General features: G+C 25.2%; 1 protein-coding gene across 4 annotated transcripts in view; it reads right to left on the bottom strand.

Moving 5' to 3' along the window:
- The window catches only part of LOC129963549 (eukaryotic translation initiation factor 4E-binding protein Mextli homolog), a 44,240-nt gene that overhangs the window by 3,710 nt on the left and 26,299 nt on the right, over window positions 1–14,231 (bottom strand). The window contains exons 3-15 of one of the 4 annotated variants that reach the window (XM_056078001.1): window positions 13,942–14,076; window positions 12,111–12,277; window positions 11,660–11,808; window positions 11,437–11,498; window positions 11,170–11,241; window positions 7,598–7,658; window positions 7,402–7,456; window positions 5,985–6,191; window positions 5,842–5,898; window positions 5,170–5,219; window positions 2,594–2,735; window positions 1,533–1,623; window positions 471–562 (exon numbers count right to left, since the gene is read on the bottom strand). In XM_056078001.1, coding sequence (XP_055933976.1) covers window positions 471–562; window positions 1,533–1,623; window positions 2,594–2,735; window positions 5,170–5,219; window positions 5,842–5,898; window positions 5,985–6,191; window positions 7,402–7,456; window positions 7,598–7,658; window positions 11,170–11,241; window positions 11,437–11,498; window positions 11,660–11,808; window positions 12,111–12,277; window positions 13,942–14,076 — 1,340 coding nt within the window. Of the gene's footprint in view, window positions 1–470; window positions 563–1,532; window positions 1,624–2,593; window positions 2,736–5,169; window positions 5,220–5,841; window positions 5,899–5,984; window positions 6,192–7,401; window positions 7,457–7,597; window positions 7,659–11,169; window positions 11,242–11,436; window positions 11,499–11,659; window positions 11,812–12,110; window positions 12,278–13,941; window positions 14,077–14,231 lie in introns of all 4 variants that reach the window. The other 3 variants (XM_056078000.1, XM_056077999.1, XM_056078002.1) reach the window with 3 other exon arrangements.

The following is a 14,231-nucleotide window of genomic DNA, read 5'->3' as shown; positions in this document are numbered from 1 at the left end:
AAGATTCCCAAATTAATTTACTAAATACCTAAAAGGGCAAATACAAATATTTTCTTATTTGTAATATTTCAGAAAAATTAAAGAGGTTATTCTCAATTAAATGCATTATAAAATGATTACAAATACAATTCTTTGCATCTAGATATACAAGAAATGAAAGAAAACTTTCAGCTCTCTTCGTAAATTAATAACCCTAACCTCATATTTCCTTAACTTTTATAGACTACTTTGCAATCTGGTACTTAATAATTGCAATTAATAATAAGAATGATTACCAAGAAATATACACAATATCAGAATTTTAATCTAATTATTTTATTATTAAATTATATGAAATATATGTAAAAAATATAAAAATAATAATTCAATCACATTTTTAAATCAAAGTTCAATAAATTGCCCTGACATTTCTTGCAATTTAGAATTAATGACTTTTTCCCATTACAAAATAAAATAAGTGAAGAACTTACGTCTTCATTTTGTACTGATTCTACATTAGACAAAGTCTCAAGAGCCAGAGAGGTATTTTCATTAGGAAGGGATGAACTTCGAATAAATTTGCCTGCAAATAAACCCAAAAATAATCTAAAAGTTGACAGATTAATTAGACATGAGAAATGGTTTCAAATGAAACGTAAATGGTCTTTATTTTAAAAAATAAATAAATTCCCATATATATGGGGATCCCTTAGAAAGTCACCACTATCACTAATTAAAAAAGAAAGCATTTCAATTTTTACATCCTTCATTATTCTACATAATGTTGTTAGATAATGTTACATGATATAATAATTTACAAGAAGAAAGGAAATAATTCTTTGTTTGTTAATATTTTTTCACTTGCACTTATTTTTATTTTAAGCTTTTATTTCAGCAAGTATCTAAAATTTCTTCAAAATCCCAATGTCTGAATCAAAGGATGTTCAAATGATATTATAACTAGATTATGCAACCTCTGATATTCCATTAAATTCCTGAATTATAATATTTTTAATTTTGGTTTAGTGACACAAAATGATTTTTATTATCAGTAGATCTGTAAGCATCTACATAGACAAAGATTTTTCAAAAACTGATTTCATTAATATGTTTTTTAAGGTAAACCCACAAAGTACATTTAATTGCAATACATCATTCAGAATCCAACATCATATATCATTCAACCATATCAACAATTAATTAACAATATTAATAATTATAATAATTTAATTTAGATTATATAAAGTAATTCCTAAGAGAAATTAGAATTTGATTCTTTTTTCAATGTTAGTAGTTGTTGAAAACATTTTCAAATCAATGATATATTTCTTATTTTAAAAATGTAATCATGTATATTAAAAAAATTAATTCATACTCTAATGAAAAATATCAAGTTACAATGTTTTAAGAAAGTTTGCAATTAATTTTTAACAAGATAATATCAGCAAGCCAAAAAACTTGATATGTAAAATATAATTTAAATATTTGCAAAGCATGCAAGATGGAGAATATTCAGAAAATAAAATTGTATAAGCTGTTATATTATTTTTTACCATATTCAGCTGATGATTCTGAAGACACTGAATTTTGCTTTTTCATTTCTCCTGAATTATCCAGAAAATCATGAGGTGATAAATCCAAAGCCTGAAAATAATAATCATTAGCAAATCACATCATTCAGACTAATGCATATATAATATTAATTTTATCTAGTATCAATGTGGAAAGAAGTACACAGTTTCATTTTGTTTTTTAATGAAATAAGAAATATTCAAGTCAAAAATTTGAGTGGACCACTGAATATTAGGAAAAATCATTCCAGGCAACTCAGTTCAAATTATTATTTAAAATTTTAAAAATTGAACACAACAATTTTTTTAATCATATGTATTTCCAAGGAAATTGTATTAAGAAACAAATAACTGTACTCAGCTGGTAAAATAAGGGATATCATGTATAATTAGACTGCAATATCTAATTTTCAAAATTATCAATAAGTATATATTATCAGAAGAATGCTTTAAAATGACAAAGAATTAGATTTTATGATGTTAAGGTTAATAAACAGACTAATTATAAACTTAAAATTTTTATACAGCCACTCAATCAAGGCATGAGCTTTCAATATTACAATCTTAAAACATTTTAATAGTTACCTTGAGGGAGGAACTACTAATTACTGGACAAAACATTCTGTAACTCATTTAAAGCCTTTTCTGATTAACAATTTAAAAATTAATGATTGGGCCATGATTAGAAAATACAACTATTATTAAATACAGGATTTCTGCTCTTTTTTCAAATCAAATATATATCTAATGGTAATGTAGTTAAAAGGAAATAAAATAATTAAGTAGATTTTAAGCAGATAGCATGAACATAAATTGAAAAGTATTTTATGAACCATTATATCAAATAAACCTTTAAAAAAATCCCTATAAAAGAAACTTACATATATAAAAATTTAAAAATTACACATCAGTCAGAATTTACTGAAAATGAATTTAACAATATAATACTGAACAAATTAGGAGCATAAATGCTTTTAATTACTTAATTGTGCTTCTTTTTATCAAGCACATAAATTAAGAAAATAGAGTTTGTAAGACCATACATTTTTCACACGCTCCTCTCTACCCATGTCGTCATCAGAAGAAGTTGAAGGAGAAATGGATTCCCTTTGAAAATTATTGTTTTTCCAAGATGAGAAACTATTCATACTATTTTTAAATGAAGATTGCTTCCTTAAATCAAACCTGAAAGAAAAATAAGCCAAATCATAAAATTTCAAGAAATAAATTAAAATATAAGATGAATTTTCAGTAAAATATTAGGAAATAAATTGAATTAAAACTTTTTTAAAAATAAATACTTTACTTCCACATTAATCTGAACTGATTCTCTTTGATATATTCCTAGTAAATATATTTATTCATCTGTAGGAGCAACAAAATGATCAAAATCAATATTATATTAAGTCTTCTGGCCCCATTAAGGCGAAACTGAATGGTCATTGAAAACAGAAGAACTCATGTAAAAATTATGGAAGTTTAGTCAGATCAGCATCTCTTTTTAAATTAAAATAGCTATTAAGATGCATTTTGATTTTCACCCATAGTCAAATGAGCAGCCGAGCAGCAAAACAAATTCGTGGCATGACATTTGATGGCCACTATGTTTTTAAGGAAGAACCAGAAATGAACACACATCTTTAAATCCACAAGTCTTGTCCTGATGTTAAGACAATGTCAATCTTGATGCTTTTCTACCAATACGCTACTGTAGCTCTCAAGAGTATGATTTCTTAGTGAAACCAACCTATTTATGCATCATGCCGAAAAAAAAAAAAAAAAACCTGCCATAGCATTTTTTTAAGAATATTATCTATTTTAGACAGTCATATGATTTACAAACAATAATAATCTCAATGATTAATCATTTATAGTATCATATGACAGAATTTATTGCAAACTATTTCCAATGCTTACAAAATTCAATCCATTTTTTGAAAAATGCCACAGTACAATTATATACTTGTGCTATAAAATTTTAGTAAATTTTTCTAAATAACTGATGATTTTATCTGCTAGTAAGACAATTTCCAATTAACTTGACATGAAACTAATGAAAATATGTATGCATAAACACTGCGGGAAAAATTCTATGAGCTATCTAAAGCAATTCATTGTTAGAACGGAATAAGATAGCATTACGGTTAAGTACAGTATTTTGAACTATATCTTCTTAGCAATGTAAAGCATTCAGTAATGTTGGTAAATAAAATAAATTATTGTTTTTGACATTATTTTTTTTCTTTATTATTAAGATTTTGAAAATCTAAGAAATATGCATTTTATTATTAGCAGAATTATTAAAATACTAAGCATTTTGTCCTTTTTAAGAATTTACAGACTTATGGGGAAGTATTTTAAGACAAAAAGAATTATACAACAGATTTTTGATATAATACCCTACTCTAGCAAATTTATACTGCATACTAAATTAAAACAAAGGACTAATATTGCTTCCTACATATAATTAGAGTGCATATAAGAAAATATTTTACTATTCAGTTAATAAATATTAAATGAAACCAATTTTTATAAATACTCTAAAAATGCTCAAAAATATTACATGACGGTAGAAAAAATTACATTATCCTAAACAACACATTGCACAGAAAAATTTTTCATATCTCATTTTAAATGGCTCCGTTAAATTGACAAATATATAAAAAATTTCACATATTATTAATTTAAGAACTAATTGTAAAAAGATGAATTTAAATGAAAGACCTATTACCTTCAACTGATTCTCCTTTTTTTCATCACAACCGGTACAAGGACTGCAATTTAACTCAAAAAAACACCAAGCAAATTAACTTTCAAGAGGTGTTATAGTACTAAAGTTTGCAAAAGTGTTGAGAATGCAAAAAACTCATTAAAAAATTATTTCAAGACTTAGTTTTTTAAATCACTGATATGGCGATTCAATAATATCAATGGAAAAATTATATTATATAAATGAAATTTAAAAAATGGAAATGAAGGGGTTTACATGATTGATGATTTTACATTAGATTATCAAAGAAAGAAAAAAAGAAATTTTGAATACATGAAAAAGTAACTGATCATTAATATAGTTTTCATAAAAGAAGCAGACATACCTGACAAACTATTTAATAAATTTATTAACAATCCCACATAAGATTCACATATTTTAGATTTCAATTTTTTGTATTGTAAAACAAATGTTGATAAAATCAAAATTTTTCATACTTTTTCTAAGAGCAGCTGTCATCTGCAAAATCTATGAAATGCTGTTATTTTTTTAAAAAAACAATACATTTATTTTGTTTTATGAAATAAATTCAAATAACTCAATTTTCATATATTGTCCAGAAATATGAATTTAGAAATGATTTTAAACTGTTCTGTAACTTGCTGTAATTTCAGAACTATGCCCTTATTAAATATTTAATTTGGCTAACTGAAAAAAAAAAAAAAAGAAAGGTGTAAGCATTATTCCTAGAATTTAGAGATTTCTTTCACACAAGTATGCCATAAACTTATATGTGTTTATACTTTTCATTAAAAAGTAATGAGACAACTCTTTATTTTGGAAAAGATAAAACTTGAAAAGGAAAAATCATAATATTTGAAAAACAGCTCTGTAAGCAGTTTGTCTCACCTCTGGCTATTATTCTCTGATGACAGCTGTCTACTCAAACTCTCATGCTGCTAATTTTTAAACAAAAAAGAAGTTTTGTAAGAATTTACAATAAAAAGGATTGCTTAAGATAAACACAAGTTATTTATTTATTGAACAGAAATTATATATAATATACAGGATATTTCAAAATTTTGATTGATTGATCCAAAAAATTGATTTTCGATATGGTCTTTAGTGATTTTGATTTTCATTTGTAGGGGGGGGGGGGCTTTCTGCAATGCAAATCTTTTGAATTTGAAAGAAAATTAGTCATGTTTTTTATTTCAATAAATAATATGATATTAAATGATTAAAAAATAATTCAATTAAATTATTAGCAATTTTAATCAAATCAATCATTTTGGAACACCTTGTATATTATATTTCAAAATAACAAAAACACAACTAATCTAAAATATTTTGAATAATAAATATTAATTAATTGGTGAAAAAAATTAAAAACAATATTTCAGGGTTTAAAGGAAAAAAAGGGTTTATTACATTCAAATTTTACAAAGCTTACATAGAAAAAACAATATACAAGATTAGGGATTTTTTTGGCACATTAAAGTCTAAGTATATATAAATATAAAACACATAAAATATATTTTATAAAATTTCACTCTGCAAAACAAATCTTCAAATTCACACCTTTTCAAGAATTTCTGATTGACCAGCAAAGTACTCCTTCAAAACTGATCGTGCTGTCTGAAAAGAATAATAAATATTTAATTAATAAAATTAATTTGTAATATAGAAATATTTCACGCAACCTTAACTGATTAAAAAGTTACTTTTAATAAATCAGCATTTGTCCCAGTTAGAGTTAAAGTTTCTTGTCCAATTTGGAGTGAAACAGAAAATTCTCTTAAAGATGCATCACTCATACTGTAACTATGTTGCAAATTCTTCTTCAAATATGCTTGATTATCAACTCCAGAGAATGAATTACCGAAGTCTATGTCTCTGTTGTTTTCATATCCAGTTAGATCACCAGTATCCTAAATGAATAAATAATTGAATTATAATAATCTTCATTTTTTTCTGTAAAAACTTTAAGGCTAAAATAGCAAAAGTTGAAATATTATTTATATGCAACATTTGCAAATCAGTTTAAACAGTTTTGTAATAGAACTTATCGTTATTTATATGAAACAGCATAATAATTTATTCTACTGAAATAAATGAATAACACAGACAAAATTTCTATGCTTCCTAATTCTACATGGTTAAATTAAGACAATTCAACATGAAAATTACTGAAGCAAAATAATCAAATTCTGTAACACAACTTAAAGAATGATATGTTAAAGTCCTGATCAAAGGAATAAGGGGAGGGGGAATGTAATGGATGCATACATTAATTCATACAGAGGCAAATCTCTTAATGAGAAGATATTACAAACAGTCTTTACAGTGTGGAAATTATGAATCTGATCCAAAGTTAGTCCTTTTATATAGATAAATAATATTAAAATTAAAATTTCATTACTGTAAAATATCTCTTAATTAAAGCATTTAAATCATATGTACATAAAGCATAAATCAAGTTATCATCTGAAGAGAGAGAGAGAGAGAGAGAGAGAGAGAAACCCCTCATGTACCAATTAAGATAGTTTGCATATATTACTAAAATTTAATAATAAAATTTTGCAACCATTGGTAAAATTAATTATTATATATATATATATATATATATATATATATATATATATATATATATATATATATATATATATATATATAATATTTAAAATTCATTCTGAATTCTGAATGTCAACATTTATTCAAAACCATAAATCTATATTTCATATACATAAGTTATATAATAACTATTCACAACAAGATGCATTATAATTATAATAAAAAAAAATTGGCTTAAAAAATATGCTAAAGCTGTTATGATGAAATCCTATCATCATAACAGCTAAAAACATCAAAACTAACAAGCAGCAAATTGAAAGCCTATACATGTTCGAATGGATATATTATTCACACAGCTGTATTGATATAAGAGGAATGAGAACCTGAAATTTTAAACTGGCGGTTAGTAGCATCGATTAATAGACAAATTATTACAGATCATTATTCATTTTGGATCACAATTTAATAATTTTAAAATGTTGATCTCTAATTAAAGATTAAGCTATTAAAATTATAAAAAAAAATATTATTTATGCATCACTAAAAAAGATATTTCCTAGTACTCACTCTCACAGGAGACGCATTCCTTCGAATGGTGTCTTCAACCAAAAGTTTTGCATGACTAAAATAGAAATCAAATTAATTCATCAACAATTTTATTAATTTCTTCAATTCCTTTAACAAATCTTTTCTTCAATTTCTTTTTTTAACATTTTTGTTATTTTGAACTTTTATATACGTTTACCATTATTTGTTTACTTACCCAATAGCTTCTTCATGAGGGCCAGTAATCTGAACAAGTCTATCTCGAGCACCAGGACTGACTATTGAAAAGCGAGTAAGTGGTCATTAAAATACATAATAAAAGAGATATAGGTACAGAATAATAAAAAAGTCTATTTACTACTGAAAATTAAAACAAATGTTTAAAGGCTAAGTTGTTCCTATTGCATATGATTAACCTGACATAAAAATTTATACCAGCAGAGCTACCTAACTTTTTATTTTTAAGTTTTATTTAGATTAATTTATACATTATTTTAATGGTATACAAGGCTTACTTTGGAATAGGCACCAAAATTGTAAGTTATAATCAGATAACAAGAATAACATCAGAGCTGGTATTATTATTTACATATTAACCTTTTTTTATTTGTGGAAGGGCATTCAGTTGTTATTAAATTGGGATATACAAGACCAAGAATACGGAAATTTTAACAGATTCCAGACAAAAGGTCCCTTATTTGAAGGAGAAATTTCATAATGGAAAAAAAATCCATATACTATCAGAAAATCAAATGAAGGATATAAAAAATTTAACATTATAGAATTTTAAAAATGATGATGAAAAATATTACTGTAATTATTTAATTACTTGAATACATTTTAAAATTATATTTATTGCCCCAGCACTGATCAAAGTTCTTTTATTAATACTTTTGGGCAAAAGATGTAATTTTTTTACAATAATACTAATTTTGAGAAAAAATTGTTCACGACAGAAACAAAGACAAAAGTATCAATGATTCTCTATTTCCCCACAAAACAAATGTTAAAAATTTATCCTACTGTTATAAGGGAGTCTGTGTTGAATTTTATACAAGATAATAGGACGAGAAATATTTTAAACAGCTATAATTAAGCCCCTACACATTTGTCTCATTTATAAAATAAAATAAAAAGAAAACATCTAGCTTAGAGAAAACAAATCCTGGTTTATTTTCACTTTCAACAAATAATTACAGACTTATTTTGGAAATTCACAATATAGAAAGTATATTCATTTGAAAAAATAATTTTATGGCAGATTATAAAAGTTATTATGATAAGTGACATTAGTGTTTTATCACACCAATTAATATATTCAAGTGATAAAAATATACAAATTAGTTCAGTGATAAGTTTGCATATTAGATGATGGCTGTTTGATATTTTAGTAGCGTAGATAATGATTATGTATTAGATAATTTAAAAAAGAAAAAAAAAACACATTATAACAAAATATTTCAGAATATCAATCACAATTAGGTCGACCATCAGTAGCAAAATGTAAAGGAATACAGTTTGATTTCATTTTGTTTACTTGGAAGAGAATAAAATTAATTTATTAACTATTCTAAAAAAGATTTTGACAGTTAAAATTTCTTTCCTTAATCATTGGAAAATAAAATACAGACTTCAACATTCGTAAAGAATAGTGAAGAATCTTCAAAAAATTTCTGAATTCATAAAAAATTCACAACAGCAATAAAGTTAGAGATGGACATGTATTAAGGAGGGAGAGGGAAGGGAATTTGAATGAGAAATTTTGATGCAATATACCAAAACAGGAAATTCTTATCAATCACGATAATTTTTATTTTACAGCATTTTCTTTATATGTGTATACAACAAATTTTATCACTAAAAGTAAAGTAGTTATATAATGCTTTATTTGTATTCACTTTCATTATTTATTTTGACAGAATTGACTTAAAATCCTCTAAATAAACCTATATTTCAGAATATTTTAATATTTCTTCATTGTGAAGTAATCTGCCAATTATATTTCCCTTGTTTGTTAAGAACACAGATTCCAAAAATACTGAATCATATAGATTAGAAATGAGAAAAACAATCCGTTTTGCATAAAAAATATGCATGTTGAAATATATATATATAAAGGGAGAGAGAGAGAGATAATTAAACAAATAATTTCATTATTTAACAAGTATGCCTATCTGAAATTGAAAATTTTCCAATTAACTGTGTGCATTGGATTAAATTTTTAGGTAAAAAAGGCAATATTAAGACATGCAAAAACTCTCCAAAAAACTAAGAAAAATTCCTCTTGAGATAAAGAAAATTTATCTTCACAGAAGACAGAAAAAGACTGGAAGGATAATTAGAATTAACAACCAATTTTAAGATCACCGAATGCTATTTTGTAATGGACTGTACTCATACAAAGAGACAATAGAATTAAAAACACTCTATATAAATGGAAAGGTGTTTGTGATGAATTTAATGAACACCATGTCTACATATACAGTGATGCTTAGGTTGCATTGGATTTTATAACAGTTAGACAATTCATAACTCTCCATTTCTGAAGCTCACTCTGCCACCAGGCCACAACAGCCCTACAGATTTAGAATAGTAAACCACTCCTCAAAAACTAAACACATTCAAATTGAGAAAAATTATCTATATTAAATATAAATGATATCAATATATATATATTTTTAACCCTCAGTTTAAAATACACAAAATAATAATTCACAGATAAAGGTGGAAGACAGGGAATTGGATTCAGGAATAAATTCAACCACCCAAATTTGGATGATTGGATATATTTTTTTAACTTATCTAATATTTAATACAAAGTATTAAATGAATAAAAGCAAATACTGTTTTAATTCATTATACAAGAACAAAAAACAAAATATATGTCAAAGATATTTGTTTAAGAATGAAGCTTCTGATATGCAAAGCACAATTTATAGAGTAGATTGCAATGAACATGCATTCTAAAGCACATTCAAGTAAGAATTTTTGTATTGAAGCTTTGCATGAAGCACAAAATGTGACACAGGAACTTAATATACCTGATAATATATTATTTATCTATATTTAAAGACAATTTAAAAAAATTTACATCAAGGTGATCTTACTCAACCAATGAGTTACATTTGCAGGACTTTTTTTTTTTTTTTGATACATAAATCTTTATAAGACACTGAAACATGGTTAGATGGAATATTATGTTTATCTCCTAAATAAGTAGTAATAATAAAAAACTCTTTAAAAGAATAAAATTAAACTGTGTAATAATTGGCATCGCATTCCAAAAATGAAAACTTTTCATCGTAAATTAACTCTTATCTAATTTAGAATTGAAGCAGATTTCAGTGTAGTTCATGAGAGTATATGTTACATATCAATGAAAATTGCAATAAATTACTAATTTCGAAAAGGGCAGATTGAAAGGATAAAGAAAAGGCATTTTCTCTTCACACAAAGAAATACAATTTTAAAGGGAAGAAGCTGTCAGAAGTCAGTAACAGGGAGAATTGCACAGATCAAACTTGCATACAAGAGAAACAGTGGATTTTTTTCTACATGCTGATGGGAAAACATCACGAATGACTAAATAAGTCATATCTAAGTGAAAAGAATTAGAAATTCACTTTATAAAGCAAGAAGATAAATTTCTAATAAGTTTGATTAAACTAATGGATTAATGTAGTAATAAATGTTATTGAAGCGTCTATCAACCATGCTTGTTCTAGCTTGTCAGTTTTTAGCCTGGTCCATCAGTGGAGCATGCAATACACGCAGAAATATATACTTCACCTCGTTGAAATGATATTACAGTATCACTCAATTCTTCAATCATATGAACACGTCGTCCTTTGATACCCATCACTTGAAAAATAGCAACAAATTAATTGCCTTCAAATTTTTTATTTTAAATAATTCTGCATATTCTAAAATAGATACAGGTTCATCATACAAACTTTAGCTATCAAAATTTTATACATAGTAACAAGAACCACATAATTAAAAATTCTTTATGTATTTCTAAATTCTTCATGCTATTTGAATAAATTCAACAAGTACCTTTTCCAGAATCTGAATTTCGAATTACAATCTCATCTTTAAAGTAATTTTTCCCAGCAATCCTGCAGATAAAAATAGATTTTCAGAACAAAATTCAATTTAGTCAAGTTTATTAATATACTAAAAAAATAATATATATTAGAAAATTTTATAAATTATTAATTATAAAATTATGCATTCTAAAATACTAAAAGTTCTAGTTTCAAAATTCAAAATAACCTACTTGGTTGGCTTTTCAAACTTTCCTGATGATCTAAGAATCTCCCCAGGTCCTAATTGAACTCCAGTAGGAGAATTTAAATTTTGGTTTTGAACTGAATAGGGAATAGTGGGAGCAGTCATTCCAGTAATATTTAAAGGATTTGTGTTTTTCTGCTGTAAGATAAATTAAGTTATAAATTAAAGAGAAGCCATCTTCACAACAGATTTCTGCTATATTTCTATAATTGGAGAGAAAAAAATAAAAAAACATTCAGTAGAAATTATCTATGAAACCAAAAAATAATATTCAACAAACAAAAATATAAAAACAGTCAATCATTAATTTGTTACAACATGAAACATTTTCCATGATCATATTTTAAAATTCTAAAAGTGATAACTGATTTTCTGAGATATAATGCATAACATAATTAAATAATAAGACTTAAAACTAAGGAAATTTTGTTACAAACCTCCAATTCTGTTATTTTCATATTAAAATAATTTAACAGGTTTTCATTTTTCTTCCAGTTCTTAGCTCGTAGTTCGATAACTTCGAGAAGTTTAACTCGAGATACTATATCCAATCTTTCATCTCGACAAGCATTGCGAAGGGTGCAAAAGTAGCGATCGATGGCTTCTGTAAACACATCAAACAAAAGAAGTAAATTTAAATTTTATTAGAATGCTTGTTCAGATATTATACAACAAAAGATAGAAATAATATAAATTATTCCCATATAAAATTCCATTTTTTGCATAGGATTATCATTTCTACTTGTTTATTTATTATAGCAGAAGATAATCAGACTGTTCTATTTTCTTCCAATGGATGATACAGTTTAAGAAAATGTGTTAATCATTACCTCAAATGAGAGTGCAGTATATAAATATGTTATTTAGGTATCATACACAAGCACTTCAGATAAATTCAATTAAACTTTTTAAAAATTTATTAGATATATTTCAATCAATTTTGGATAAATGAATAATTTAAAATCAAATGAATACTAAGGGTATTTGATATTTTAACATAAGAATTAACTCTCTATATAAATTTGTTCATCACATAATGACTATAAGTAATATTATATTTAAAGAGAACATAAGGAAGGCTTTATATAATTGCTTAAAAAGCAAAACTACCCATGTCAATTTATAAACTGTTAAAAGAATCAACACTAATTGAATAAAATGACTTACCAAGTTTTAAAACTAATATTTCTTGCAATTTTTTTGCCTCATTAGAATCCAAGTAAACTGCCTTTTTTACAAAAGGTTTTGAAACCAAATCAAGAATAGAGTCTTAGTAATTTTTTTTTTAATATTTAGCATGAATATAATGTAACATATGTATAAATAGTGAAAAATTCGGTTTCATTTATCTGTCATAAAATAGGGGAAAATGAAATAGGTGTATTGCTTGATAAATATTGATATACAAACACAACATAGTGAAAAGATAAGTCATATGATGGAAGATCACATAAGTGAAATAGCATACAAATGAATTTAATACATAAGTATTAAAGATCCATTTAAATATTATAAGCAATATTATTTATATATATATATATATATATATCAACATTTTGTAATAGGAAATTTCACATATTAGAAAATGAATAATTTGATCGTTTTATGTAAAACCATTTAGCTCCTACCATTGTTCTGGCCCACAAATTTATAAAACTTTAGTCCTAAAGAGAAGGTGAAACAATTTTCAGAAGGGAAAAATTATCCTTTCAAATAAAATTTTCATTTAGATACTTTGCTGGTTAGATACCATCTTTATCAAGTTAAAAAAAAAAAAAAAAAAAACAAGATGTCACCTTTACACCAATATCCACCATTTCACTGATCAACAATATTTTATTCAAATATATAATCGATGTATGTTCTTTCAACTAGTAAAGTGAAGCATCTTGCTTTTTTTCAAGACTAAAGTCCCTTGAAATTGTCTTCAAGCAAGACTCAAAACATTTATAACCTGTTAATGGGTTTTTGAATCAGAGGTATTAAATAAAATAGTTATTCTGTTCTTAAAATATATATTTATAAAATACAAAAAAAAAAAAAACCTAATTGATTTCTAATGCTTTCAATCTTCTTTTTTTCAACTGGTGGACAAAGAAATTGAATAATAAACAATGTCTTGACATTTATATATTTATATACCAATTTGCAATCATCTGACATATAGATTTTTTCCCCACTGAATCTAGAGATTTATTAAGTGACTTTTAACAGAAATTTCATCATACAACAAAAACAACAATAATAATGAAACAATTTAACATGTACCTTTATGAAAAGAATCGAGCTCTTCTCCACGTTTCTTTAAAATTGAACACATACGAGAAATATCCATTGCTGTTACTTCATCAAAAGTCCAATTACTGATACTCACATTCAATGTTTCTAAATCAGCTAATATTTCTGTAAAGATCATTTCAAAATAATAAGGCTGCAATGATAACAGCTACATAGTATGAATTAAAAATGACATATTATATACAGAAATTATTAATATATGAAAAAGATTCTTATGAACGTTTGAGAATAATAAGCAATTTTTAAAAAGATGTTTAATC

Source organism: Argiope bruennichi, chromosome 3 (genome assembly GCF_947563725.1).
Source record: "Argiope bruennichi chromosome 3, qqArgBrue1.1, whole genome shotgun sequence".
Classification (NCBI taxonomy): Eukaryota; Metazoa; Arthropoda; class Arachnida; order Araneae; family Araneidae; genus Argiope; species Argiope bruennichi.
This window is presented reverse-complemented; position numbering and strand designations above follow the sequence as displayed.